Consider the following 27,737-nt stretch of genomic DNA (forward strand, 5'->3'; position numbering starts at 1 on the left):
TGGAGATACTTGATGAGTCACTGCTGTCTTCGCATCTTTTTACAGCTATTCTATAGAACAATGTTATTAAACAGAGTTGGTCCTAAAGCTTAAAGGTTTCCAGCAAATAAACAACAAATGCAAAGAAGGAAAATACTTAGTTTTTCTAAAACTAAATGTGGCTGTTTCCTGTTCTCTTTTGGTGGTACTTCTTCATTCCTGATGACATAACCACTTTCTAAATATAGAGAACTTTGAGTTATTACAGCCAAAGTTACATTGCAACATTCCAATATAAAACCACCATGATGAAGGGGCAAATATAATACCAGTGTGGTGTTTTGCCAGCGCTTTGAGGAGTGAAAAATGTTGAAGTACAGGTAACTCTTCATAACAGTCTGCAAAAGCCAAGGAGAGTTCAAAAATGCAGGGACTTAACTTGATCCTTATAAATGAATCAGCTTAGCACTTTTATAATTAGGTAATGTCCCTTTTGTAAGTCTAATAGGTTAAATTATTCATCCAAAACTACACTGCTCCAAAATTCCATATTTATTAATAGGAGTAGCCTTCAACAATGCATTACTGCTGGGATAGTGTGAATACTTCAGTTGAGCTTGAGAGTAAACAGAAGTCCTTTCTCCCCAATAATTCAAAAGTTCTTCTCCAATCCTGTGATCTCTAATTATAGATGGTGTAAAATATCAAATCTAGGACATAACTTACAACCCATTTGTGAAATCCACCACAATAATGAGTACAGCTATGGAGCACATTGTGTGATTGTAGGGTGGTCATACTCTTTGTACTTATCCAGTAGATAGAATTGTTGTAAAGGTAAAATGGAAGGGGAGAAAAAATCATGCTGCCCTGAGTGTTTCTGCAGGGAAAGCTAGGACAAACAAATTAATAAATAAGGAGTGCTTTGATGTATATTGATCAAAAGTATTTTATTTATTTATTTATTTATTTATTTATTTATTTATTTATTAGACTTGTATACTGCTACTCCCAGTTTGGCTCGGAGCGGTTTACAGAAATAGATTAAAACAATACACTTAGCTTTAAAATCACAATAAAAACAATAAAAACAACAATAAAAATAGACATAGCCCCGAGTTTTTCACCCATCGAAAGCTTGTCGGAAGAGCAAGGTTTTGCAGGCTTTCCGAAAGGCAAGTAGGTCTCGGATAATTCGAGTTTCAACTGGCAAGGCATTCCATAAATGAGGGGCTACAATCTACTACTACTAGGCTCTCTGCCTAGTAGAAGACAAATGATAAGTCCGTATGTTAGGGACTTCAAGCAAATTTTGGTCTTCGGACCGAAGTAATCTCTGGGGTTGGTAGGGGGATAAGCGGGCCCTCAGGTATGCCAGCCCCAAACCATGTAAGGCCTTAAAGGTTAGTACCAGTATCTTGAAAGTAATCCAGTACTCAATCGGTAGCCAGTGCAGCTGTTGTAGAATTGGGGTGATACGGCACCCCGGCGAGAAGACAAGCCGCCGCATTTTGCACCAGCTTCAGTTTCTGGATCACTGACAGAGGAAGGCCAATGTAGAGGGCATTACAGTAGTCGAGCCTCGAGATGACCGTCGCCTGGATCACTGTAGCCAGGTCATTCCTAGATAGGTAGGGAGCCAGTCGCCTAGCCTGACGTAGATGGAAAAACATTGATCTGCTCACAGCAGAGACCTGGTCCTCCATTGTGAGCAGAGAGTCCAATAAGACACCAAGACTTTTTACAGAAGATGACGGACATAGTCTCGCCATCCAGGGTAGGCAGCTGGATCTCCCTCCCACTCGGACGGCCCAGCCAAAGGATCTCTGTCTTCACTTTAAAAAAAGATTAGGGTCTAAACTAGGCATGAGGAAAGAAATCTTTATCTTCTTTTCACTGTTCCTTGTTCTTCATTCATGTGTTAATCACTTCTTAAATCTAATGGACTTCATTTCACATTGGCATGTCATAATATGATATATACAGATCATAAAACTTTGCTGCAAGAAAAAGTGGGCAAGCTCTTGGGTATCTAGGTTTTTAAGGTTTTTATAATGTGTTTTAACAATGTTTTAATGGATCTGTTTATATTGTTTTGTTTTTTTATTGCATTTTGGGCATTAAATTTTGCCAATTTTTGTAAGCCGCCCTGAGTCCTCTCGGGTGAGAAGGGCGGAGTATAAATGTTGTAAATAAATAATAAATAAATAAACATCTAGGGCAATATCTGAACGCCATGCTGGTTTCTTATGTGATATATACTTTGGCTACAATGAAAAAGCACTTGCCATTTCTAAAGGGAAGAAACAGATATTTTTAGATTTCTATCTTATACAGTATACCAAACCCTCCCTTCAGTAAAAATTATATACAGTGTTCCCTCACTACTTTGCGGTTCACTTTTTGCAGATTCGCTGTTTCACGGTTTTTCAATAAACTCTAAAAGACTATTATAATTAATAAAAAATTACAATTTACAGCCTAAGAAAGAGAGGACGGAGAAGCCAATGGGAGAGAAAAGGAGCCCAAGCGGCAACAGGAGGAGAAGGAGGCGATTTATCAATACACGATTGTTTGATAAAGACTTAAAATAGTGTATAACTACTAAAATAATGTATAAATATTAAAATAAATATAGTGTCCCTACTTCACAGATTTTCACTTATTACGGGGGGGGGGGGTCCTGGAACGTAACCCCAGCGATAAATGAGGGAACACTGTACACCCTACCCCCACTCATTTTAACTTTCAGCACTACCCTATGAAATCAATTATGTTGGGAAACTGAATGGTTTGAGATCACCCCATGAACATCAGTGAGCAAGGATTGGAATGTGGGTCTCCAGTCCCCAACATCAGATCATTGGACATGCACTGAGCTTCACTAATTTAGGTCTGTTTTAGGCTCCTCTTCAAGTGTTGCTTGTTGTGCTCAGAGAATGGGATATTTTTCTTTCTCTTTCAGATGTCAAGTCGATCTGTTTCTGGTTCTGATGTTATCCAAGGGCGTGATTTCCATGGTACAATTTATGAAGTTGTTCGGCATATTCCTGAACAGCAACAAGAACACCAAGAGTAAGTTGACCAAAAGCTATCTATCAGTCATGTTGCTCTGGCCTGCAGAAGATTGAAGAGGGACAGGATACTACTCTTCAGACACCTGAAGGGTTGGCAAAGTCTCATGTTCTGCTATTCCAGAGGGCACATATTTAATGGATTTGGGTTAAAGTACATTTCAACTGAACCTTAAGATAGAACACTTAATGACAGAAGAGAGGTGGAACAGAAGAGATCAAGTGGAAAGTGGGCAAGCCTTAGCTTTCTTTTCCTTTAGTTGGGCAAGCCTTAGCTTTCTGTTTCCTGTCTCATGCAAGAGACTGCATGAGACAGTCTGTAAGAGTGTTACAGAAAGTAATAGTTCATGAACTAGAGCTGGCTCAAGAGCTGTTTGCTGAAGTCATGGTAAGCCTCCAGGAAAGAAATAAACAGTTGTACTCAATAGGCCCAAATTTGGGGTTGATCCCTTAAACAGCATGGAAAACCTTACTAGTCTCCCACGTAAGATAGTTTGAGAAACACTGGCAGGTATGTTTATGGCTGATCTGAGATGGTTTTAAACAACTGATTTTAAACTGGAGATAATTGTTTTTAGCGTTTATGTATATTTATAGTTTATTTTATGTTCCGGCACTGAATGTTTGCCGTATATATGTTGTGCTTTGCCCTGAGTCCCTTTCAGGGTGAGAAGGGCGGAATATAAATGTTTTAAATAAATAATACTCATAAATTGTCTTAGGATTTCCACTTAAAAGGCTTTTTGGAAATACAGTCAGCACTTCACATTCACTGGTGAGCTCTTGGGCATAGCATCCCCACAAAAGTGAAAAACTGCAAATGAAAAAGAACTTATCTAGGACTGTCCAGGTTCTCCAGTAAAACTCTATGCTCAACTTCCAGTGGAGACTGACCATAGAATCGCACTGATGGACCTAGAGATTCCTAGAGAGAATATTTTAATCAAATCAACGAATAATCAAATTTGCACAAGTCAACCCTTCAAATGTGAAGGCTGACTATAGTTCAAAACTCTCTATAAGAGAATGGGGAGACTCTATTCTTCCCTACAGGGCTGCGCCTCAACCCCACTTATTAAAAGACAAAACATAAAAAGAAACTCTGCTTAACTCTGCAGTTTGAATGGCAATTCACAAGGTTAAAACATACCAAAACGTATATATTTTACAAAAATATACGTACAGGTATAAGCAATTTTGAATATACAAGCAGTCCCTGCATTACAAACATCTGACTTACAAACGATTCATAGTTAAGAACGGGGGTGAGACAACAGGAAGTGACAGAAATCTACCTATGGGAAGGGAAATTTACTCCTGAAAGAGTTATTATGAGGACAAGGTGCCTCAACTGAAGCTTTATCAACAATCCTTGTTTCCACAACAAGCTAAATTGTTCACAATCCAATTATCACAGGGACGGGAAGTGAGATGGAATTTCATCTAATTTCCAACAGACCTCACAATCTCTGAGGATGCCTGCCATAAATGTGGGCAAAAATCAGGAGAAAATGCTTCTGGAATATGGCCATGCAGCCCGGAAAACTCACAGCAACCCAGAGATTGAATATTCTAAACAAAGGTACAGATAGTCAAGCAAACACTATTAACTCCTCCCTATGCTAGCCAATGCCTATATATCTATATATATAAATGAGTGATGGCATCACGGCGACCCACAAAACAACAAAACTACAGCCCCCCCCCCCCCCAACCTCGAAATTTGACAACACAACCCATCATCCACGCCTCAGGGTTGATACAACAAAAAGACCCAGTAAATCAATGGCCCAAATGGTGGGAAGAAATAACAACATTCGGTGAGGTAGCAGGATTCAAAATTAACAAAGAAAAGACAAAAATGTTAACCAAAAACATCTCAGCGAAGAAGAAAGAGGAATTGGAAATACAGATGGGAGTAAAAATTGTTAGAAAGGTAAAATATTTAGGAGTAGAGATTACTACAAGTAACGCACAGTTACTAAAAAATAATTATGAAAAAAAAATGGACGGGAATAAAAAATAAAATGAAAAGATGGAATAACCTAAACTTGTCTCTGCTGGGAAGAATAGCTGTTGTTAAGATGAATATCCTCCCAGAAATGCTATATTTATTTCAAACAATACCAATAATAAGAACAAGGAAGATTTTCACAATGTGGGAGAAGGACATCAAAAGGTTTGTTTGGAACAACAAAAAAGCTAGAATAAAAATCTCAAACTTAAAAGATGATAGAAAAAGAGGCGGACTAGGCCTTCCTGACCTAGAACTGTACTATGAAGCAGCGGCATTGACCTGGGTGAGGGATTGGGCCACACTAGAAAAGAAAAAAATTCTGACTCTAGAGGGAGAAGATTTGAGAAGAGGGTGGCATAGTTATTTATGGAAAGATAAGATAAAAATAGAAAAGAACTTCAAAACCCATTTTATAAGGGCTGCATTAATTAAAGTTTGGGACAAATATAAAAATAGATTCCACACTAAAACTCCTATGTGGTTCTCCCCTACAGAAGCAAACCACAGAAGAGAATCTCTGGCTGAACAGTGGTTTACATATAAACAACTATTAATAACCACTGATCAAGAGATAAAACTAAAAGTATACGAAGAATTAAAAAAACTAGATCCAAAAATGAATTGGCTTCAATATTGGCAGATTAAAGAAGAATATAAAGAAGACAAGGAGAAGGGATTCGAAACAGCAGAAAAACTATGGGACAAAATTTTGAAATTGAATAGCAAATTAATAAGAATATTATATAAACAATTACTTACCTGGGCGCTAGAGGAAGATCAAATAAAAGAAGTTATGATAAAATGGGCTAGAGCAGTTGGACATACAATATATATGAATCAATGGGAAGAATTATGGTCAAAAAAATTGAAGTGGGCCTACGCTAATGAAATTAGGGAAAATTGGTATAAAATGTTTTATATGTGGTATCTAACACCAAACAGATTGGCTAAATACACCAGAGGAAAAAATAACGAATGTTGTTGGAAATGTGGGAAGCACACGGGCACTTTCCTACACATATGGTGGGAATGTAAAAAGATCAAAAAATTCTGGTACGAGATATATATAATAATTACAAACATAATACAAAAAAAAATTGATTTTAAACCAGAATACTTTTTACTGGGAATATCTGACCCACAAATGGATAAGAACATTGATAGACTTATATTCTTCCTGACCACAGCTGCAAGAATAGTGCTAGCACAAGTATGGAAACTAGAAGAAGTACCAAGTAGCGAGAAATGGATTAACAAAGTGCTGGACATAATGAATATGGATCTATTAACTCAAAAACTAGCTCAGGATAGAAACTTTAAAAATAAAACGGACTGGAAACCTATGATAGATTATTTACAAAAGAGAAAAATAATTTTTTACATAAAACTAGACTAACGAAACTCTCTGGGATCACAACATAAAATATAGGTAGTAAATGTTTTTTTTTACTTACAAATTTTAAAGGTATGAATAAAGAGAACAACAAAGACCACATCTAGAGCTCTGGAAGTTATAGGGGAAATATAGCATCTGTTGAACTACTCTTCTCCCCCTCCCCTCCTTTTTTTTTTCTCTTTTTCTCCCTTCCTTTAATATTGCTTTGGTTAGTTTTTCTTTACACATTTTCTAGGTGATGGGTATATTGATGTGGTTTTATTCATTGGGAAAAAAGAACATATTTGTTGACATGAATATACAGATTGCTTGCAAATAACACAATAAAAATATTAGATATAAAAAAGAAAAGAAAAATAAAGTCCTAATTAGAGAGCAATAATTGTTTTTAACCAATTGCTGCCAGTTTAGAGGGCTAATCTCTGCCCACTTCGTCTCCTAGCAACCAACTCAGCGAAGGGACAGCCAGGGTTCAGTTAGGGGACAGGCAGATTTAGGCCTCACTTAGGCTTCTTCCACAGATTATCTAATTTGCACTGGATTATATGGCAGTGTAGACTCAAGGCCCTTCTACACAGCTATATAACCCATTTATAATCTTATATTATCTGCTTTGCACTGGATTATCTTGACTCCATACTACCATATAATCCACTTCAGTGTGCATTTTATACAGCTGTGAAGAAGGGGCCTCATATAATCCAGTTCTAAGCAGATAATATAAGATTATCAATATACAGTAGAGTCTCACTTATCCAACATAAACAGGCCGGCAGGATAAGTGAATATGTTGGATAATAAGAAGGGATTCAGGAAAAACCGATTAAACATCAAATTAGGTAATCGTCATACAAATTAAACACCAAAACATCATATTATACAACAAATTTGACAGAAAAAGTAGTTCCATGCGCAGTAATGCTATGTAGTAATTACAGTAGAGTCTCACTTATCCAACACTCGCTTATCCAACATTCTGGATTATCCAACGCATTTTTGTAGTCAATGGTTTCAATATATCGTGATATTTCGGTGCTAAATTCATAAATACAGTAATTACTACATAACATTACTGCGTATAGAACCACTTTTTCTGCCAAATTTGTTGTCTAACATGATGTTTTGGTGCTTAATTTGTAAAATCATAACCTAATTTGGTGTTTAATAGGCTTTTCCTTAATGCCTCCTTATTATCCAACATATTCGCTTTTCCAACATTCTGCCGGCCCGTTTATCTTGGATAAGTGAGACTCTACTGTACTGTATTTACAAATTTACCACTAAAATACCACAATGAATTTAAAACACTGACTACAAAAACATTGATTATGAAAAGGCAGGCTGCATTGGATAATCCAGAACATTGTATAAGCAAATGTTGGATAAGTGAGATTCTACTTTAATATGAAATAATTACTGCGATAGAATAATGCAGAACAATATAATCTCTAAAACCAGGACAGTAAATAAAGACCAACCGTCTGAAAGAAGGAAATTGGAAATTCCCCAAAGGAAACAATCAGGGCTAGCTAACACCTCCCAAGAAAGGATTCTTCCAGAAAGGAAGCTGAGAAGGGAGTGAAGCACTGTGTTTTACCAAAGTCATTATTATTACTATCATCATCATTATTATTATTATTATTATTATTATTATTGTGTTGCGGTCAACCGTGAAAATGAATACAATCTGGCTCCAAGTATTCAAAAACACTAAAATCAGAATATATAAAAATTAATGTGGTATAATAAAACAGAACAATACAATCTCTAAAATCAGAACACTAAATAAAGAACAATACTCTGAAAACAGGGGAATTCCACACAGGAAACAATCAGGGCCAGCTAACACATCCCAACAAAGTATTCCCATCATCAAAGTCTGGAAAATCCTCTGTTTTCTCAGGGCCACAGACAGTAGAAGCGCATAAAATATCACAACACCACTCTGAAAACAAGGGAATTCCAGACAGGAAACAATCAGGGCCAGCTAACACCTCCCAACAAAAAATTCACTCAGGGAGGAAACAGCCAGGCTTTAAAGCTGCAAGGCCATTACATCCTAATCATTTTTCCTAATTGCAGCATTCATGCTTGCCTCCAACAGACAAAAAAAACCCAATCAGAAATATTGTATATTCACAACCTTTAGGAAATAATATCCCCTGATGGCGCAGCATGTTAAAGCGCTGAGCTGCTGAACTTCTGGACGGAAAGGACGCAGGTTTGAATCGGGGGGAGCGGAGAGAGCCCCCACTCTTAGCCCCAGCTTCTGCCAACCCAGAAGTTCAAAAACATGTAAATGTGAGTGCATCAATAAGTACTGCTCCGGTGGGAAGGTAACGCCGCTCCATACAGTCATGCCACATGACCTTGGAGGAGTCTACGGACAACGCTGGCTCTTCAGCTTAGAAATGGAGATGAGCACCAACCCCCTGAGTCAGACATGACTGGACTTAACGTCAGGGGAAAACGTTTACCCTTTACCTTAACTACCACCAATTCCTCAATATTTCCCATACCACCATACTTCGCCACAGCAACACATGGCCGGGCACAGCTAGTATATATATGTGTGTGTGTGTGTGTGTGTGTGTGTTATGGTGAAAAAAATGTATCTGTTCCCAAACATACAGAACCTATCTTGTTCGTAACTTGAGGACTGGCTGTAAGGAAAAAAAGTGTGTGCAGGGCTGTTTGAAGAGGTGTATTTTGCATTCAGAACTTTAATTTTTTTTAAAAATAATATCTTCCACAATTCAGTTACTAGTATGCTTACTAGCCATGTTGATGAATGACTTGTGGTCCAAAAAGCAGGGTTTTTTTTCCAATACCTGTTTACACTTTATTAGGAAGCCAGGCATTGTAATAAGAAAAAAATATCATATTCATTGGTCTTGAGTCATCTCTATTCGATCATTACATTTAATCGTCTACTGTACTGTACTATACCCACTGGCCCTCAGCGGTTTTCAGTGTTACAATGAGAGGACTTATTTTCAGGAAAGACAACCAAATGTACTGTGAAAGGTAAATACATCATGTTATTGTCCTGGTTATAACAAATCTGGCTATATCTCTGGAGTTTCTTACTACATTCAGGAAAGAAAGTTTAAAAGCCCTGCAAACTCTCCCAAAAAAAGAAAGGAAATATAACTAATTATATTTTCTCCCTAGTGGTACATGAAAAAAGAAGTAAGAACAATGATAAAGAAATCTGTCTCCGAAATGCAGACAGGAGAAGCAAGAACTGCCCGTAAGGGAAAGGACCAAGCTGCCACTTGAAATGAAACTGCCACCTCAGGTTTAACAAGCAAAAACCTTTGTTTCTGCATTCCTAATGTTTCTATAGTGACTTTGTTTGAACTGTGACACACCTCTATAGGTTGGACTGTAAAAACAACATTTCCAACAAGCAGAGCCAAAAAGTTGGTTGGTGTCTCATTTTATTCTAAGCATCTCAGCCCAGCTGAAAGAGATCTCCTGTGGTTGGTTGGTTGTTCTGATTTTTTTTCTAATTGAGACTAATCTGCCTTCAAATCATACATCAGGCTGTACTGTTAGGAAAGCAAAATCGCCATAAAAATAGCAACATAATAAATGCAGTATATTTTTGTGGGTAAATCCTTACTTTTTCTAAAATTAACCTAGATTTTAAAATGCAAGATTGCAACCTTGAAACAATGTATGCAAGAATCACTGTGCTTCTTATTTTTCAACCTCTGTATTACATATACTTTTATAAATACATGTATATAGTGTCTCTTTATGTGACATCTGCACAACAGTGAATATTGTGCCTCTAATGAGTGTTTGTCCCATTCTCAGCCATTTCCAAACTATCACCTTTAATTATCCAGAGCTGCTCAACTGCACTATAATTCTGGCCATCTTTGCTAAATAATTCTCCTGGGCTCTGAAAACTAGATGATTTGAATGGATATCAGGAGAGCATTCCTCCTGTTATGCCCTACTTGTAAATTTCTTCAAAGCAAATAAAATGCTGCATTAGAGGAAGACAGGGCTCCATCTAAGGGACCAAACTGAAACAAACAATAATCCATACAATGATTAATTTTTGTGTATTGGATACAGAGAAGTCATAAACTTCCCTTTTCCCAAACTGGATTAGGCTCATGATCTCCGGAGAAGATTATAAAACTGCCCTTCCATAGTTCCAGTCTGTCTCTGGTAGAAGAGCTTCTTGGCTGCTCTTCACTTTAAACAAAATAGTACTGCAATTATTCATTATTAATTGCATGAACATCCTCGTATTTATGTCAACCATGAGGGTGAATGAATTCAAAATTCTAAACTGATTAATTTAAATAAATAACAAATAAAACATTCAATTCATACTAAAGACTGCCAAATACTGCTGCCCCACCTAGATATGAACTCAATTTAATCCCATTCAGTTCAATATTGTTTATTCAATATTACACTTGGATCATATAAAACCTAATTTCACATACAGATCTCTCAGATCAATTTCCCTTCAATTAAGTTACCTGCTAAACATCCAGTTCCCCTTTTCTCTTCACAAATCAAGAATATGCCACAATTATCTCTTACAGCCCTCTGCACAACTTGAATTTTTCTTCCTACTTCCAGAACCCCAGTAGAAGGACTAAGATTTCAGGCACACATGGAATTCGCAATAAATTTGCGTAGATAATAGTTTAGGATTAAAGTCTCTAAATTGTTCTTTTGCCCCACCATTCTATTCCAGTTCTCTAGTTCCCATGCCCTGGTATTTCAACATTGCCATCTTAAGACAAAAAATCATGAAAAAAGACAAAAATATGAGTTTTTAACAGTTAGACCAATTGTTTTATCTTTTGCCTCATCCCAAAAGTAGATTATTATACAATCCAGAAGCTCAAGTATTCTCACATATAATCAACAACAACAACAACAACAATTTATTGATTAGCCAGTTGGCCTTATCAAGCACAGACAATACAAACATGAAATACAACATACATCTGGTACACTTAAAATAAAATAAAAATATACAGGTATTTGCCAGCTTGGTGCCAAAGTAGCTTAGCCATAGATGTATGCATCAACTATCCTCATCACCCCTACACTGCACCCCAATCTGATCTATGTACTCCGATCTCCTTTTAGCAGCTTTAAGCACATATAATCAATGGGAAAACGGTGGACTGATGTCACAATTGTAGAGTGCCCCAAACATTGCTGAACTGCAGTTCCCAGCAGCTTTAACCAGAATAGACAATGGCGAAGAAGCTGGGAGTTACAGCACAATATCTGAAAGGCTACATGATTCCCACCCATACTTTATACAGTAGATGGCTATGGGGAGGGGGGAAATCCAGTTGTTAAGGAGTAATTTAGTTAAATGTGCAATATATCTTCATGAAGAAGAAAAATCCCCCACCCCCCAAAATTCTGTAAATGAAAAATAAACTGAATGGATTTTGGTGAAAACTTTTACTGAATTTTGTGATGACAAACTATCGTGATGTACACTATTGTTCTGACATGCAGCATGTAGTTAATTCAGCATGTTACATTGTGAATGTATGTAATAAATGTGATTAATTTGGGGTGTAGTGTAAAATTGTTTTTAATCCAACAGTATTTTTGTATTTTATCTGTTTTTGACCTCAAGATGTTGGTTCATTAATCTGTGAAGAGATTTCCAATTTATGGATGAAGGCACACATACAAAACTGTTTATTCTATTGAGCCAAGTTTGTACCTGCAAGCTGATTTCTATTTTCTAGATAAGTCTTTTGGTGATTAAGAAGTCCTGTCATTACCTTTGTTGTAAGCAAAATGCTTTCAGTTTCTTTTATTTTGTTTCTGCAGTGCATTCTACGCCCTTTATCATATTTCCTCTACAGGAAATAGAATATAGCAAATGGTACCAGATTGCAGTACAGTCAGCCCTTCATATTTGCAGATTTCATTATTTGCAATTTGATTAATATGTTCTCACAGAAATCTATTGGTCTTTCATGTCAACTTTATGGTATACCAGAAGTTCACTATAGAATTGAGCCAGAGGACCTAGGGGTTCCCATAGAGGTGTTTGCTTAGGGACCCCTAGTCTCCACAAAGATAGACAGCCTACTATAATGTATGGTCACTGCATTCAGAGGGGTGAAACATTTATCAGCAATTACCTATGCATTCCTCTCCAATTACTTTATACAAGCAATGATGCCTCTTTGCTTTCAACAAAACAAGAAAAGTTGAATAAGAGACCACATTATTACACGTAAATTGTCTGTAGCCAGCAGAGATATTGCTCAAATGATTGCTTCATTCGATAGATCACTTGAGCTGATGACAGGTAGCTATGGATGGTAACTATTTGCAGATAAAGCCTGAGCTACTTCTGGTTATGTTTTTCATGAACAGCATCCTGTAGGAGAGGAATCCTTAGAACAGAGAGGAATTCTTAGAACAGGAGATATGTATTAATCAGATTCTTGAGTTATGTAACCTCAGCTAGTTTATAGAGAATCTCATCCTTCAGGCTTTCCAAGGGAAGTCTTATTCCAATTGGATTTACTGCTCATAGGAGAAAAGGTGTGGCATATTCCTGGACTGAGGCAGGCCCTCTTTCTGCCTTTGGTGTGTCATCGAAAGGTTGCACCATACTTCCCAATATAACAACTCAGGAAGGAATATGATCATACTATATATGGAGCAGCTCAAAGGAAGATGAACTATCAGTTTTAATTTGGTCATCAGGAGAGTTTTCAGGTTTGGCATTACACTTAGAAAGTGGGAAAATAAACATCAATCCTCGGGGGGGGGGGGGGGGCTCTAGAAGGTGCACCAGACATTTATCCTGGAGAACAGGTGGACAGAGGGACTATTTCTTCCATTTGTATATTCCTGACAGTGGCTCGTAAGAAGAAGCAAACGCTCACGATGCACAAATCATTGAGGAAATGTAAGGCAGTAAGGTGGGAGCAGATGTTGCAATACCTGGGAAGCTCCAAGTAAGCTCTAATATGATGAAAGTCCCCTGAAGTATTGTATCGCTCTTGGGCTACACTAGACCTGTCCTAGCCAAATACTAGTTTCAGGATTCATGGAATGCTTGAATGCAGTGTCCCTGTGCTGGAGCTAGGTTTAGATCATTGGCGATAGTCTGGATCCTGGGGTTTCCAGACTTGGTCATCTTTGGTCTTTTCAGATTCACAGGTCTCTGACTTTCCAGTACTGCTTGGACACAGCATCTCCTGTAATACTTAACAGTTTCCTCACCATCTGAGATGGTATCCAATCCATGATCTTGCTAAGATCATGGCATCAATTCTAGCTTATGTCTATAACTGAAATAATTTTAATCTAGTCCAGCTGGCATTGTGGCCTTCAGGGTTTACCATTTAAAAAGGCAGTCAACAACAGCCTTTCTACCAAATACTATGAACTAGTGGTGTGTATTTGTATGGAATCGCTCTTCATTTTGTTTTGCTTCATTCATTTTGTCTCAGTTTCGTTTTCATCCTTGTTTCCAAAAATGGGGCATCTATGCGAATAGAATTTTTGTCTCACGTCCGAAAAAAATTGGCAGCGGATCCCCCCCCCCCACCCCACTCAGTTTTTGGGCTAGAGGGGTGAAAATCACCACACACTGAGGGCACTTCAACCCCTTTTAGGCCACCAAATTTTAAAACGTTTGGGTCTTCCCCAGAGTACTATTGTTATTAATAATAATATTATTAACACCCATTGGCACACATCAGCTGTCATGGGGAAGCAGACCTCTCTCAGACTCAACGTAGGGTCCCAGAGTAACTATTGTTATTAATATTAATATTATTATTCACACTCATTGTTACACATCAGCTGTCGTGGGGAAGCAGACCTCTCAGACTCAGCTTAGGGTCCCAGGGTAACTATTGTTATTAATATTAATATTATTATTAACACTCATTGGTACACATCAGCTGTAATGGGAAAGCAGACCTCTGCCAGTACCTGCTTATTGTTACGCGGCCCAAAACAAAAGGAAAACTAAAGCAAGCACGATGATCATGCAGCTTTCTCTTTCGTGACGCCTTTTGTTTAGTCCAAAAATGGCATCCTTCGTTTTGTGCATCCAGATGGACGATACTAAATGAATAGACAAATGAAACAGATGAAACAAATACTGCACACATCTCTACTAAGAACTCATTTTTATAAGAGAAAACTATCTCATTTTGAGAACTAACATTTCCTGTCAGATATCATGAATGAACTTTGGCAACGAAATGCTTGAACATGGATCTACAATTAGACCTATGTATATCATTAAATAATCTTCAATTTGACTGAGACAGTCCCACTTTTCCTTTGACCTTCCACTTTTCGGCTGCTTTTAAAATGTCATAGGTTCTTTCTCCTCCTACCACTTTCCCACTTTGTCCTCAGTTTACTTCATCTTCTGCAAACCAAGTTCAAAAGGAATTTGCATTCAATTAATTAATCAGGGGAGATGGGAGAAGAAGGACCGAATTTTGCCCTGTCCAGTAAGCTTTATCAAAAGCAAACTGCTGCAACCTCTCCTGGCTTGTTTGTTCTCATCCGTTAATAACTTATGCCATCTTGACCAAAGTCTGATGTAAGTCAGCCACACTTGTGCCAGTTTTCATTTGTAAAATGTTGAAGAGTGTAGAATTAGATTTTTTGCACTCTATACACAGATACATACAAATAATATTAAAAGTATTTTTACATTTTTAAAAGTACTCTATCTTTCTCAAGAAGCTTTCAAACTAGTCAGTGCAAGTAGTATGTGTTGTTTTTAGTACGTATTAGTCATTTATAAATGAGAAGGTGGAGATATTTGAAAAAGAAATCACCCATGCCCCTCCCATGCAGGTCACATGATAAGGATTGTCACCAACTTATTCTGCAAATGAGCTTGTGTCTTGCTACTAGTAAGAGGACCAGCACAAAACTCATTGGTTTTTCTGACTGAACAAACTTTATTCCAGTTTCATCAAGGAGAAATCAACCTAACAGTCTTGGTAAGTGAGATTTTCCCCTAAGGCAGGCAAATTATATTTATGCAGTGACAGCCTTTGCATGAAGCATATTATCTTTGTATAAATTCTATTAAAAGGTTTTAGCTGTTGCAATGCCATTATGAAGAAATCTCTATCTTTCCTGTTTGAAACAAAAAACTGCTTTCGTAAAACTGGAGAACATTTACTAAACATTTTCTAAATAACATCCCACCCCAATGGATCAAAATAGTTATTTGCAAAATTGTATTGACTGGAAAATTCAATAAGCAACTTTGAAATAATAGTTTTACCTTTTAAATGAGAATGCACTAAAGATGTGTTGTTTATGGTCACTCAGACGAGCTGATACCTCAGTCAAAATGCTTTAGTTTCGGTTTCCTTTTTCAGATGAGCAGCAGTTTCATTTCCTGGAACTGGGGTGTGACAGCAAAAATTCATGTAACCACTTCTCTTATTTGTTAGCTTTTTATTTTTGTACAGTTCATTTCAAGTAGAACTATAAGGCATAAATTAATCAATACTAATTAATAAGTAATTTTTACTTTCAATAGGACAATTCTATTGGAAAACAGAATTTCCTTTACAGTGGAGATCTGTAACCTGATGCATCTACCCTGTGAGTATATAGTCATATACTATTGATACTATTTACTAGTGTACTTTGACTTAAACGAACAAATGGGAGCATACTATGGATTTCCCATGTATGTTCAAATGTGCAGCCTAAATAATATGTTGAATTTTCTATTTATTTTTTTGTTCTTATTTTTTAATTGTTTACATTTTTCTTGTTTAATCACACTTAGCTTTTGTATTTTGTTAATTTTAACTACGTTTCTTATTTAGTGTAAACTACCTAAGATCCTTCCTTTTTATTATTATCATATACTTTGTACGTGCGTGCGTATGTGCGTGCATGGAGAACAAGTCCTATGAGGAGTGGCTTAAAGAGCTGGGCATGTTTAGCCTGCAGAAGAGAAGACTGAGAGGAGACCATGTATAAATATGTGAGGGGAAGTCATAGGGAGGAGGGAGCAATCTTGTTTTCTGCTGCCCTGGAGACCAGGACGCGGAACTACAGGAAAGGAGATTCCACCTGAACATTAGGAAGAACTTCCTCACTGTGAGAGCTGTTCAGCAGTGGAACTCTCTGCCCTGAAGTGTAGTGGAGACTCCTTCTTTGGAGGCCGTTAAACAGAGACTGGATAGCCATCTGTCAGGGGTGCAAAAGGCGCAAAGCAAAACTGCTTTATGTATGTAGCTGTTTATTTATTCCTCACCTTTCTTCTAATGAGTACAAGGTAGGGTTATGTGATTTCAGCTCCACTAAATCATGGGTTCGGAAACCCAGAGAGCTTTGGCTAGGTAGAAGGAGAAAGCAGAGGTCTTTATTCTTGATGGCCAAAGAGAATATCAGCAGAGCTGGCACTCAAAAGTACTGACGTACCTCAACTGTGAACACGTAGGTTCATTTACATTACTTTTGACAGAAGAAGCAGTACAGAAGAATTGAAAATTGCTGCACTTGTTTCCCATTGGTCCTGGAGGGTGCTGTCCAGGATCCGCAGCCTCATTGGAGGAGGCATAAGTCTGCTTCTGCCTCTGAGCCAACCAGAGGCAAGGCGGGAAATTTAATAAATTGTCATTGCTCAGTTTTCAGTTTTCTGGCTGTTGCTGGTTTTGCTCATGGGGTGTGTGAAGGAAAGAATATGGGTGGGATTGAGGTAATTGGTGCTAATCACGGTAGTTTCCTGAGGCTGGGGAAGACAATAGTCCATGCTCATGAAACAATGGATGTTAGCTCAACTGGAACCCCCTACCCAGGGAAACCAGAATTTCCCCCTCCCTGCTGTCCTTTCAGTGGCAGGCTGAAACCTTTTTATTCAGGCATGCTTTTAAGGAACAAAGTTTTTAAGACCAAGCCAGGGTGGGGGGCTTAATAGATGTTTAATAGATGTTTAGTTTTAATTATGTATTTTAACCTTTCTGTCTTTAATTCTGTGTTAATGTTTATAGGCTTTAGTTTTTAATTTACATATTGTTATTATCAGAGTACTTGTTATATTTATTTATTTTATTGACTGTATACCCTGCCTCTTTCCCAGGTCATTTTGCACATCTGAACATATTCCATGTTGGAATTTATTGTGCAAAGACCAGATTGCTTTGCACAATAAAATGGCCCACAAACATACATACATATTTTCACTTTTATTGGATAGACTAACTTAAGTACCTGGTGATGCCCAGGTTAGGTATTTGGTAATTTGTAATGCTATTTATTTTTGGATTTCATGAATGGTCAGGTCAAGGATATGGGTAAACTGCAATCCCCATAATCAATCCCCATAATCACTTGTCATTGCCCCCCATCCAAATTCCACCAGTATTTAAAGTTTGGCCCCACCAAACTCCTCCAGTATTTTCTGCTGGTTATGGGGATCTGTGTGCCAAGTATGCTCCAGATCCATCAAGAATAAGTTCACAGTGCTCTCTGCATACAAGGAGAACTACAGCTGCCATCATGCTGGGCTGGTCGCCCCCCCCCCCCAAAAAAAAAACCTCTCCAGTATTTTCTGTTGGTCATGGGGACCTGTGTGCTAAGTTTGGTTCAGAGTCATTATCAGTGGCAGTCACAGGGATCTCTGCATGAGGGGAGAACTACAACTCCCATCATGGTGAGTCAGTCCCCCCAAACCTCTCCAATATTTTTTGTTGGTCATGGGGAGCTTTTGTGCCAAGTTTGGTCCAGATCCATCACTGATGGCAACCACGGGACTCTCTAGATGTGGGGAGAACTACAACTCTTATCATGCTGGGTCACTTCCCCCAAACCCCTCCAGTATTTTCTTTGAGTCATGCGGGGCCTTTGTGCCAACTTTGGTCCAGATCCATCACTCGTAGTCACAGTACTCTCTGGATGCGGGGAGAACTACAATCCCACCATGCTGGGTCAGTCCCCCTAAATCACTATAACACGTAGGAACATATTTTAGTTGAATATTTGCCTTCGGTCTGGTAAACTCTTAAAGCATTCTTGTACTTATAGAACTGAATTTTGGCAACTCAGGATAGTTATGAATGTAACTATCAGATAGGAAATACTATGTAACACAATATGAATGCTGTGTGGAATTGTGGCCTTCATTTAAGTTGCTTCCTCTCAGTGGGAGAATAAGCTAAAATATTTTGCAGAGTAGTTAAATGAAACAGACTTCAATAATTCATAGAAACATATCTCAGTTGAATACTTGCCTCATGTTTGAGAAAATATAAAGCATAATACAAGCCAACAAGTATTTTTCATCAGATATATTTTTAGGCCATTCTTATACGGTTTTTTGCACTGAATTCATATCTGTGTTTATTTTTTCTCTATCACGTGTAGTTTTTGCAATTAGACTAATCAAATAATTGATGCATTTACGGACTGATATCAATTAGATTCTATTGATATCAATGCATAAATGCATTAATTATTCAATTAGCCTCATCGCAAAAAAAAAAAAAACCTACACATGATAGAGAAAAAATAAACACAAGATCTGAATTCAGCACCAAAAACTCTCTAACAATGACCTAAAACTACATCTAATGAAAAATACTTGTTGGCATGTGTTACACAAATATGATGTGAAATGTGCAGACTGTACAGTAGTCTGTTGTAATGTACCATTCATCATATTTTAAAAAGTTGACGTGATGGGGGGGAAATAAAGACATGTTTAAAATCAGCATAAAAGTTTATTTAAACTGTGCTACTCTCATTTCTGATTATTACTAAAAGTTTGATTTTGTTGGCTTGTGTAATTGCACTTCAAGATTTGAGTTTTAACAAGAATTCTTTTATAGAACTCTCTTTGAGATAAAAGGTCTTCTACAAAGTAGAATAAACTCTGCTTGAAATTTTGTCTTCATTTAGGTTGATCAGTGGCTGTTCCAAAGCTGTGGAATAACCTTCCTTGGGAGACTGGACTGGTACCCCTCTGCGCTTTATAAGCAAGTAAGTAAGGTAAATGTAAAGATTTTCCCCTGACATTAAGTCTAGTTGTGTCTGACCCTGCGGGTTGGTGCTCACCTCTATTTCTAAGCCAAAGAGCTGGCATTTTCCGTAGACACCTCCAAGGTCATGCGGCTGGCATGACTGCATGGAGCGCTTTTACATTCCTGCCAGAGTGCTACCTATTGATCTACTCATATTAGCATATTTTCAAACTACTAGGTCGACAGAAGCTGGGGCTAACAGAGGGAGCTCACCCTGCTCCCCGGATTCAAACCACTGAACTTTCGGTCAGCAAGTTCAACAGCTCAGCAGTTTAACCCGCTGCGCCATCAGAAACAAGTAAGTACTTTTTTATTTAAAGAGGCATTTGATGAATACAGGCAATCTTCACTGTTTGAAAACTTCTTTTTGGAAGTTCTGCTGTTTCAACAGATCTAAATTATAGCCATGTTCTGCACTTTTGACCGTTACTGTTTCTTTTTTTAGCATGCTGGGGAGGTCTTTCAGTTGACCTAGCACCATCTAGTGGTTAGCCTTACATTTGCAATTTTCTTAAGTTTCACTTTTGAATCAATTCTATTTTCTGACAGTGGTCCAGTCTCTAACCCAGGGGTCCCCAAACTAAGGCCCGGGGGCCGGATGCGGCCCTCCAAGGTCATTTACCTGGCCCCTGCCCTCAGTTATATAATATAATATTTTATATCATTTTTAATAATATAATATATTGTATATACATATAATATTGATAATAATATTATAATGTTATACAATATAATACTAATAATAATACCATATAATAATATTAATTATATGTTATATATTACATATAATATTACAGTATAGTGGTATAGTTCAATGTAGTAATATATAATGCTAATATTGTTCTATGCTAATAATATAATATATTGTATGTACATAAAGCTGCTGTGAGTCCCCTTTGGGGTTTGAAGGGCAGGATATAAATGTAATAAATAAATGTAGTAAATGAATAAATAAATAATTTTAGACTTAGGCTCGCCCAAAGTCTGAAATGACTTGAAGGCACACAGCAACAACAATCCTAATTAACTGGACTATCTCATTGGCCAGAAGCAGGCCCACACTTCCCACTGAAATCCTGATAGGTTTATGTTGGTTACAATTGTTTTCATTTTTAAATATTTTATTGTTTTTTCATTGTTGTTGTTGTTTTGCACTACAAAGAAGACATGTGCAATGTGCACAGGAATTTGTTTGGGTTTTTTTTTCAAATGATAATTCGGCCCCTCCACAGTCTGAAAGATTGTGGACCGGCCCTCTACTTTAAAAGTTTGAGGACCCCTGCTCTAACCAGTCAGATAAGCACAGACTTCCTGTATCGTTATGAACAGTATTTTTATGGGGCTGTTGTATTTTTTATCTTTACAGAATTGTTATTTTTAGAAGAGAGCAAATATAATCATCTTAAGCATTTGAGGAGAGAAACATGCTATTTCAAAAACAATGGTACTTGGTGACTGCTGGGGATGGGACAGTGATTTTGACTATTAGGTTTCTTAAAATCCAAAACACTTGGAGGACCAACGGCTGGGAATCTCTGGTTTAGATAGAAATGAAATTTCCTTAAAATGTTGTAATTATTAATTTTTGTTTTTCTTTAAAGGTCCAAGAGATGTAACCAATAAAATCTACCTAAAATATCTAAGATTGGACAAAAAGAAACTGCAAGATAATCGGTGACCAATTACTTTAAAATTGAAGAGAAACATAGTAACTCCTCTTTTTGTCAAGATGAAACAGGCACCACTTTAAAGATCATAAGAAAACAAGATTGCATAAAGATGGAGATTAATGTTTTGCCCAGGAAGGACAGAATCCTAAATAATACAGATTTCTGAGAAACCAACTGTTCTTGTTACCTTGAATCCTAATGCCTTTAAGTAGCATATGATCTACAGACATTGAAGTTATCAGCAGTCATAAGAACCTTTGGCCAAGTGGCTCTACTTGATAGCCTTTCTTGGTCCCTCCCTGCTGCTCCATTGGTGTCATGAAAAACAGATTTTGAGCTGCCTGACATTTAAAATGATGTATTCATTGAAAGGTAATGGTGACCCAGGTGAAGGCACAAGTAAGAGCTATAAACAAGAACACAGCCTTGCTCTCAATGATAAAATTGAGAACTGGACAAAAGAGCATGTAAAACAATGGGTAATCAGTGAACTGAAGCTTGAAGAGAAACATGGTAACATCCTTCTTCATCAGGATGTGACAGGCTCCATTCTGAAGATCTTGACCAAGGAAGACCTTCTAGCAATGGGGATGCCCCATGGCCCAGCAATTAAAATAATGCATGCAGTGAAAGGGAATGGTGATCCAGCTAAAAGATCTACCATGGTTTCCAGGCAAGAACACAGTACAGAGATTTTTGATGGTAAACTATCAAATGAAAGCAAAGATGGAAGGCTCATAGAAGCAAACAATGAAATGAAATCAGATGCTGCTAGTAAACAAACAGGGTTTGCAAGATCAGAATGCACTGAATCACCAGAATTTGTACTTCAAGAAAGTAATCACTTTCCCACTAGGCAAACATGTCTACCATATCCCTTTGATGAATTTCACGACAGTCATCGTTACATAGAACATTATGTTCTCCATATACCTGAAACTGGGCCACTAAATCTCATTGATCCAGTCCATGAATTTAAGCTCTTTACAAACACAGATAATGCCACAGAGGAGAATCTAAAAATGAAATTTTGCAATGAGGTTTTTAGATTTGCAGCAGCATGCATGAACTCCCGTACTAATGGTACTATTCACTTAGGCATACGGGATAATCCCCATGGGGAAATTATTGGAGTGAAAGTCCAAAATAAAGAGAAATATATTAACTATTTTGACTTGATGATAAATCAGTACTTTGTAAACGCTGTTGGTGTTGCAAAAGATTGCATTAGGAAACCTAGGTTTGTGGAAGTGTTGCATCAAAATGGTGTTGCATCGGAAACTTTTGTGATCGAGGTTGATGTCATTCCAAAATCCTCTAGTTGTCAATCTAAGTCTTTTCCTACAAATACATACAATTTTAAAAGCAAAAAATGGGAGCCAGGTTTATTCATAAGAGATGGTGCTGCTTCTAAAAATATAAAAAATAATAATAAGGAATATAAGTCATTTATATCTAAATTGCAGGAAAAAGTTGCAAATAGAAAAGAAGCTGAGGAAGAACATGCAGAAAAAAAACGGAAGAGAAAGGATGAAGGCCACAAGCTGGTCCGTCTACTCACAGGCAACAAAGACTTGCTAGATAACTCCTATTATGATTGGTATATTTTAGTTACCAACAAATGTCATCCACATGATACACAGCATGTTAACTTCTTACAAGAAATTAATGTATTTGCTGTCCTTGACTTTGATCCAGAGTCAGTGAGCAGTGGTGTGGTCAAAGCATTCAGAGAAAACAGAGCTGCAAACCTTCATTTTCCAAAACAATACCAGAAACCCCTAAATTCAGCATCTGACACAATTCAGGAACTGAATCTCTATCAGCAACCAAGCTGGATTTTCTGCAATGGCAGATCAGACCTGAACAGTGAAGCATATCAGCCATTGAACCCAAGTGTCTGGCAGCAACAGAGAGCAGCTGAAGTCAGGAAACTGATCTCATTTCTTTCCCACCCTGATGTAATGCAAAGAGGGAAGTTTTTGGTGCTGTTTATATTGCTGTCAAAAGTGGAAGATCCAGGTGATCCCATGATTGAAACATTGTGTACATTTTATCAAGAACTCAAAGGACTTGATGACGTGCTTTGTATTTGTATTGGAACACAGACATATTACCGCTGGAAGGATCTCCTGCAAGCCAGATTTATTGACGCAGATAAACTAGCAGACAGGTGCATATCTGGCTTGACCTTACCAATGGTGAATGGTACTATCCAAAAGTTAAAGTCAGTGACCCAAACTTCTCAAAGACTTTTGCCGTCAAAGGAGGGTTCATCTACCATTCTGTTAAAGAAAGATGAAGACTTCATGGCTGCACTGGAAATACTCTGTGAAAATGAATGCCAAGACACAGAGATTGAAAAAGATGAAAAACGATTTTCTAAATTTAAAAAAAATCAAGAAGAGCATTTTTATCGTGGTGGGAAAGTGGCTTGGTGGAATTTTTATTTCTCTTCTGAACACTACAGTTCTTCTTTTATTAAGCGAGATGCATTTGAGAAGCTCGAAGATCTAATTGTATCAGGGCCTCCATATTCTAAACAATCGTCTACAAAAATTATCAACCTCTACCATCATCCAGGCTGTGGTGGTACCACTTTAGCCATGCATATTCTTTGGGAACTGAGAAATAAATTCAGGTGTGCTGTTTTAAAAAACAAAACAATTGATTTTTTAGAAATTGGAAGACAACTGACCACCCTAATTACATCTGGGACATCAAACAAGTTTGATTATTTGCCAGTATTGCTGCTTGTGGATGATTTTGAGGAACAAGAAAATGTTTACCAGCTACAACATGCTATCCAATCCGCCATAGCAGAACATGGAATTATATATGAAAATCCTCTGGTCTTCATCTTAAATTGTATGAGATCGCAGAACCCTGAAGAGAGTGCAAAGAACAACAGTCTGAATAGTATTGCTTTGAAGCAAAAATTATCTCTGAAAGAACAAAGAGCTTTTGAGGAAAAACTGAAAGAAATTGAATCTCAGTATGACCATCCGGAAGATTTTTATTCATTTATGATTATGAAAGAAAACTTTCATCAAGAATACATAGAGAATGTAGTCAAAAACACACTGAAAGGTCTAAATGTTACAAGTAAGCAAGTTCAACTTATATCTTTTCTGGCACTTCTTAATTCATATGTTACAGAGTCCACAATCTCAGTATCACAATGTGAGGAATTTTTGGGAATAAGTACCAAAAAGACTTACTGGGGCCCAGAAAAGTTGGATGACAAGATGGGAAATTGCTCTAACATTATTATACAAACAGAAGTGCAAGAGCGTGGACAGTACAAAGCGGTGCGCATCAGTCACTCACTAATTGCTGTGCAATGTCTGGAAGAATTTAAACAAACATACAAATTGACTAAAAGTGAAATTACCCTTTTATTGCTAAGAGAGAATTCATTTTATGAGGTTGGCATAGGAAAAGACAAACTTCAGCAAGATGTCCAAAGCATGCTGCTTACAAGGCACCGAAGAGAACATGGAGATGACACAGACACGTTATTTTCCCCATTAATTGAAGCCATTCAAAAAGAAGAAGAAAACACCAAAGTTGAATGTGTGTTGATGGAGGGGACTAACAGATTCAGCAAAAATGTATTTATTAGCCAAGCCTTAGCAAGGCATTTCTACATCAAGGAAAAGAATTTTGACAGTGCATTAGAATGGGCTAGAAGAGCTAAAAAAGGAGCCCCTAATAACTCATATATATCAGACACTTTGGGTCAAGTTTTTAAAAGTATGATAAAGCACTGGCTTGAAGAAAATACAGAGAAACCCACAATAACTGTGGAAATTCTGGATGATTTGTTGAATCTTGCAAAGTGTGCCTCAGAGGCATTTAAAGAATCTCAACGACAAACTGAAAATAAAGACAGTGAAGGAGAATTTTATCAAAATATGAAACACAAGAGAAGGTATGAAATGTATAATACATCTGGTTATTCAGGAGAAATAGAAACTGGTCTATATGCTATAAAAATTACTGAATTTACACCTTTGTTCAACAAACAAGATGATCTTTCTAGAAAACATATCACACAGTTTTTCTCAGGAAACTGTGATATCCCAAAAGCTACAAGTGGTACAGATTGTGAAAACTATAGCCTGATTCTTAAGAAGTATGCAAATTATTTAAGTAAGTTGCAAGTTGACCTTAAAAATGCATTCGACTTTTTTGACAACTACTTCATCTTTCTGAAGCCAAAGAATCCAGAAAAGGAAACTGTTGAGTTCAAAATACGGAATAAAATTCAAGAACTTTTCAAGAAATATGCAGAAATATTTTGCCACTCTGATTTTGATTGGCTAAAGAAATCAAAATTAAGTTCATCGTTGCTGATGGAAAATTACAGGAAGAGTTTAGAAGTTTCTAAGGCAGACAAGTTTTCTGGAATTCTGGAATATCTTGGCAACCATGAAAATGCTGTAAGCAAAATGGAGGACATTGTGAAAAAGTATGACAATCTGCTTTCTCAGAGCTCCACCAAATTTATTCAGAGGGACAAACTGAATTTTATTTTGGCCAATATTGTCCTCCATTGTCTCAGTCCAAAATCCAAGATGGTGCACTCTTTTCTAGACCTCAGAGAACAGCTGAAAGTGATTCTACAGTCAATTGGTCCTGATCATCGATACTCAGAACCATACTTCTTAGCTTCCTTATTGTTTTGGCCTGAAAAGCAAAATTATCTAGATAAAGATTATAAACAAATGGAAAGGTATCTCGCTGCACTGAAGAAGGCATTTAACAGCAAGTACTGGAAAATGAGCCGTTCCAAGCAACCGATAGCATTTTTCTACCTCGGAAAAGGAAGCCACTTGAACAAATTCATTCACAAAGGAAAACTTGATCAGTGTGTTACTACCAAGATTAGGCATGAAAAAAAATCCAAAATAAGTGAGACACTTAATGCCCAGTGGCAGAGTGGAGAGATATGGAAAACAGATGAAGTTAAACGCCTTTTGCTACGATTGACTGGCAAAGTGGAAGGTGATCAAATTAATGTGGATTATGGCACTGATGAATACATCGAAATTCCAGCAAGACCTGTTTACCTAGGCCAATTAAAAAGTGGTCGCAGCATTGAACGAGTGTCTTTCTACTTGGGTTTTTCCATTGAAGGACTGATAGCATATGACATTGAAATTATTTAACTGGTTTGGGGTTTTTTAAAATGTTCTTCTGCAGTACCAATATATGCTGCATCATACATTGGTAGCATATAGTTTGTAGCTAGCTTCAATCTTACAGTTTATTAATTTTGTTAAGCTGATAGACATTGACAAATATGAGCTTTTTTACAATCCATATAGGTCATGCAAACTGTTTCCACATGAACATTTATTATTTTAATCAATAAATAAGAGGGCCAGAATAATGGTCAATAGTGGCCACTCAAAGTGACTTCTCAGCTCTTCATTTTATCCAATGGAACCATTGTGGTTTGGGTCTCTTCCTAGTTTCTGTTTGAAATGTGTGTTTCTCTTACATTGTTAGATGTATTTCTTGACTAACATATGCCCAGACCATGTTTTAATACTTAAAGCCCTCAGAAGACTGTACAAATAGTAGAATATATTAATGCCAATCTAAATAATTCTTTTTAAAGTAGATGCACAAACTTGTTGAATACTAACAGCATTAAAAATCAACATTAATTTCTCCCAAATTACAAAATGTGTCTAGAAATGAATTTTTGTTGTCCTTATAGAATATTCTTCTTATTCAAGAATTTGATTGGCTTCAAACTGAAAGCTTTTAAGTGCTGACAAAATCTGGGCTCTTTGAGGCATATCTCAGAAAAGGCTGGTGATCGTTCTATGAGTTGGCTTGTTGTGCTATGATGATGGTACTAAGCAATGTCATTCCTAAATGTTTTATGTTCTGTTTGTTTATATTACTTTGCTTCCTTTGAATTTAATGACTGATTTTAATGTTGTCAATAACTTAGATTTAAGAATAAGATAAATAAAATGTATAAGCACTGCAAGCTTTTTAAACATCTTAACTTTTGTATGTTTTTATTTTTTTAACGTACTCTATGATTTTAGTTGTTTTGTACTGTGTAATATATCCATATTTTTTATTCTAAGATACCATTGATTGTAAGAGTCACAGTAATATCAGGAGTACCAACAGGGAATGGGGAGCATATATATAAACACTCACCATTCTAGGATACATCCTGTTTTTAGAGATATTGATATGGGGAAAAGTGTGTCTCCGAATTAAAGAAATACAGTATGTTTTAACTTGCTGTTTTGTAACCTGCCTTGGGTTCCTATCTGGGGGAAAGATAACATATAAATAAAGCAACTAACTAAATAAACTTGTAACCTGCCAACATTAAATTTTATTCAGTTTCATTATTCAGCTATAACTTACAATTAGCTGTAATTGTGACTGGAAGCTCTTTGTCCAAACTTTGATTTTGATGTCATGGTTTTTGATTAATAATGTTCTTAGAAACTGAGTGAATAGGATGGCTGGTATATACATCTGAACCTGTCAAAGAGAGAGCCTAAAGGACAATGA

The 27,737-nt window shown here is 37.0% G+C and overlaps 1 protein-coding gene and 2 long non-coding RNA genes across 8 annotated transcripts in view; 2 read left to right on the forward strand and 1 right to left on the reverse strand.

The window, feature by feature from the left end:
* The window catches only part of hepacam2 (HEPACAM family member 2), a 58,597-nt gene extending 46,558 nt beyond the window's left edge, over nucleotides 1–12,039 (forward strand). For 2 of the 4 annotated variants that reach the window (XM_062958045.1, XM_003222107.4), the window contains 2 exons: nucleotides 2,945–3,054; nucleotides 9,641–12,039. In XM_062958045.1, coding sequence (XP_062814115.1) covers nucleotides 2,945–3,054; nucleotides 9,641–9,650 — 120 coding nt within the window. In that variant the 3' untranslated portion in view covers nucleotides 9,651–12,039. Of the gene's footprint in view, nucleotides 1–2,944; nucleotides 3,059–9,640 lie in introns of those variants that run through there. The other 2 variants (XM_062958046.1, XM_062958044.1) reach the window with 1 other exon arrangement.
* Nucleotides 22–15,881, reverse strand: LOC134292595 (uncharacterized). The gene is made up of 3 exons (XR_009999850.1): nucleotides 15,759–15,881; nucleotides 14,435–14,569; nucleotides 22–3,029 (listed from the first exon to the last, which is right to left on the reverse strand). It is a non-coding gene; the product is annotated as an uncharacterized LOC134292595 (long non-coding RNA).
* LOC103279117 (sterile alpha motif domain-containing protein 9-like) lies at nucleotides 15,202–27,553 on the forward strand. Of its 3 annotated transcripts, none has more exons than XR_001730410.2 (5): nucleotides 15,202–15,468; nucleotides 16,020–16,084; nucleotides 19,391–19,480; nucleotides 19,691–19,810; nucleotides 21,114–27,553. It is a non-coding gene; the product is annotated as a sterile alpha motif domain-containing protein 9-like (long non-coding RNA). The 3 variants fall into 3 exon arrangements; XR_506567.3 differs by having other exon boundaries at nucleotides 19,391–19,471; XR_009999847.1 differs by lacking the exon at nucleotides 15,202–15,468 and adding an exon at nucleotides 15,841–15,906 and having other exon boundaries at nucleotides 19,391–19,471.
* Nucleotides 27,554–27,737: the final 184 nt, after the last annotated feature.

Source organism: Anolis carolinensis, chromosome 6, assembly GCF_035594765.1.
Source record: "Anolis carolinensis isolate JA03-04 chromosome 6, rAnoCar3.1.pri, whole genome shotgun sequence".
Lineage (NCBI taxonomy): Eukaryota > Metazoa > Chordata > Lepidosauria > Squamata > Dactyloidae > Anolis > Anolis carolinensis.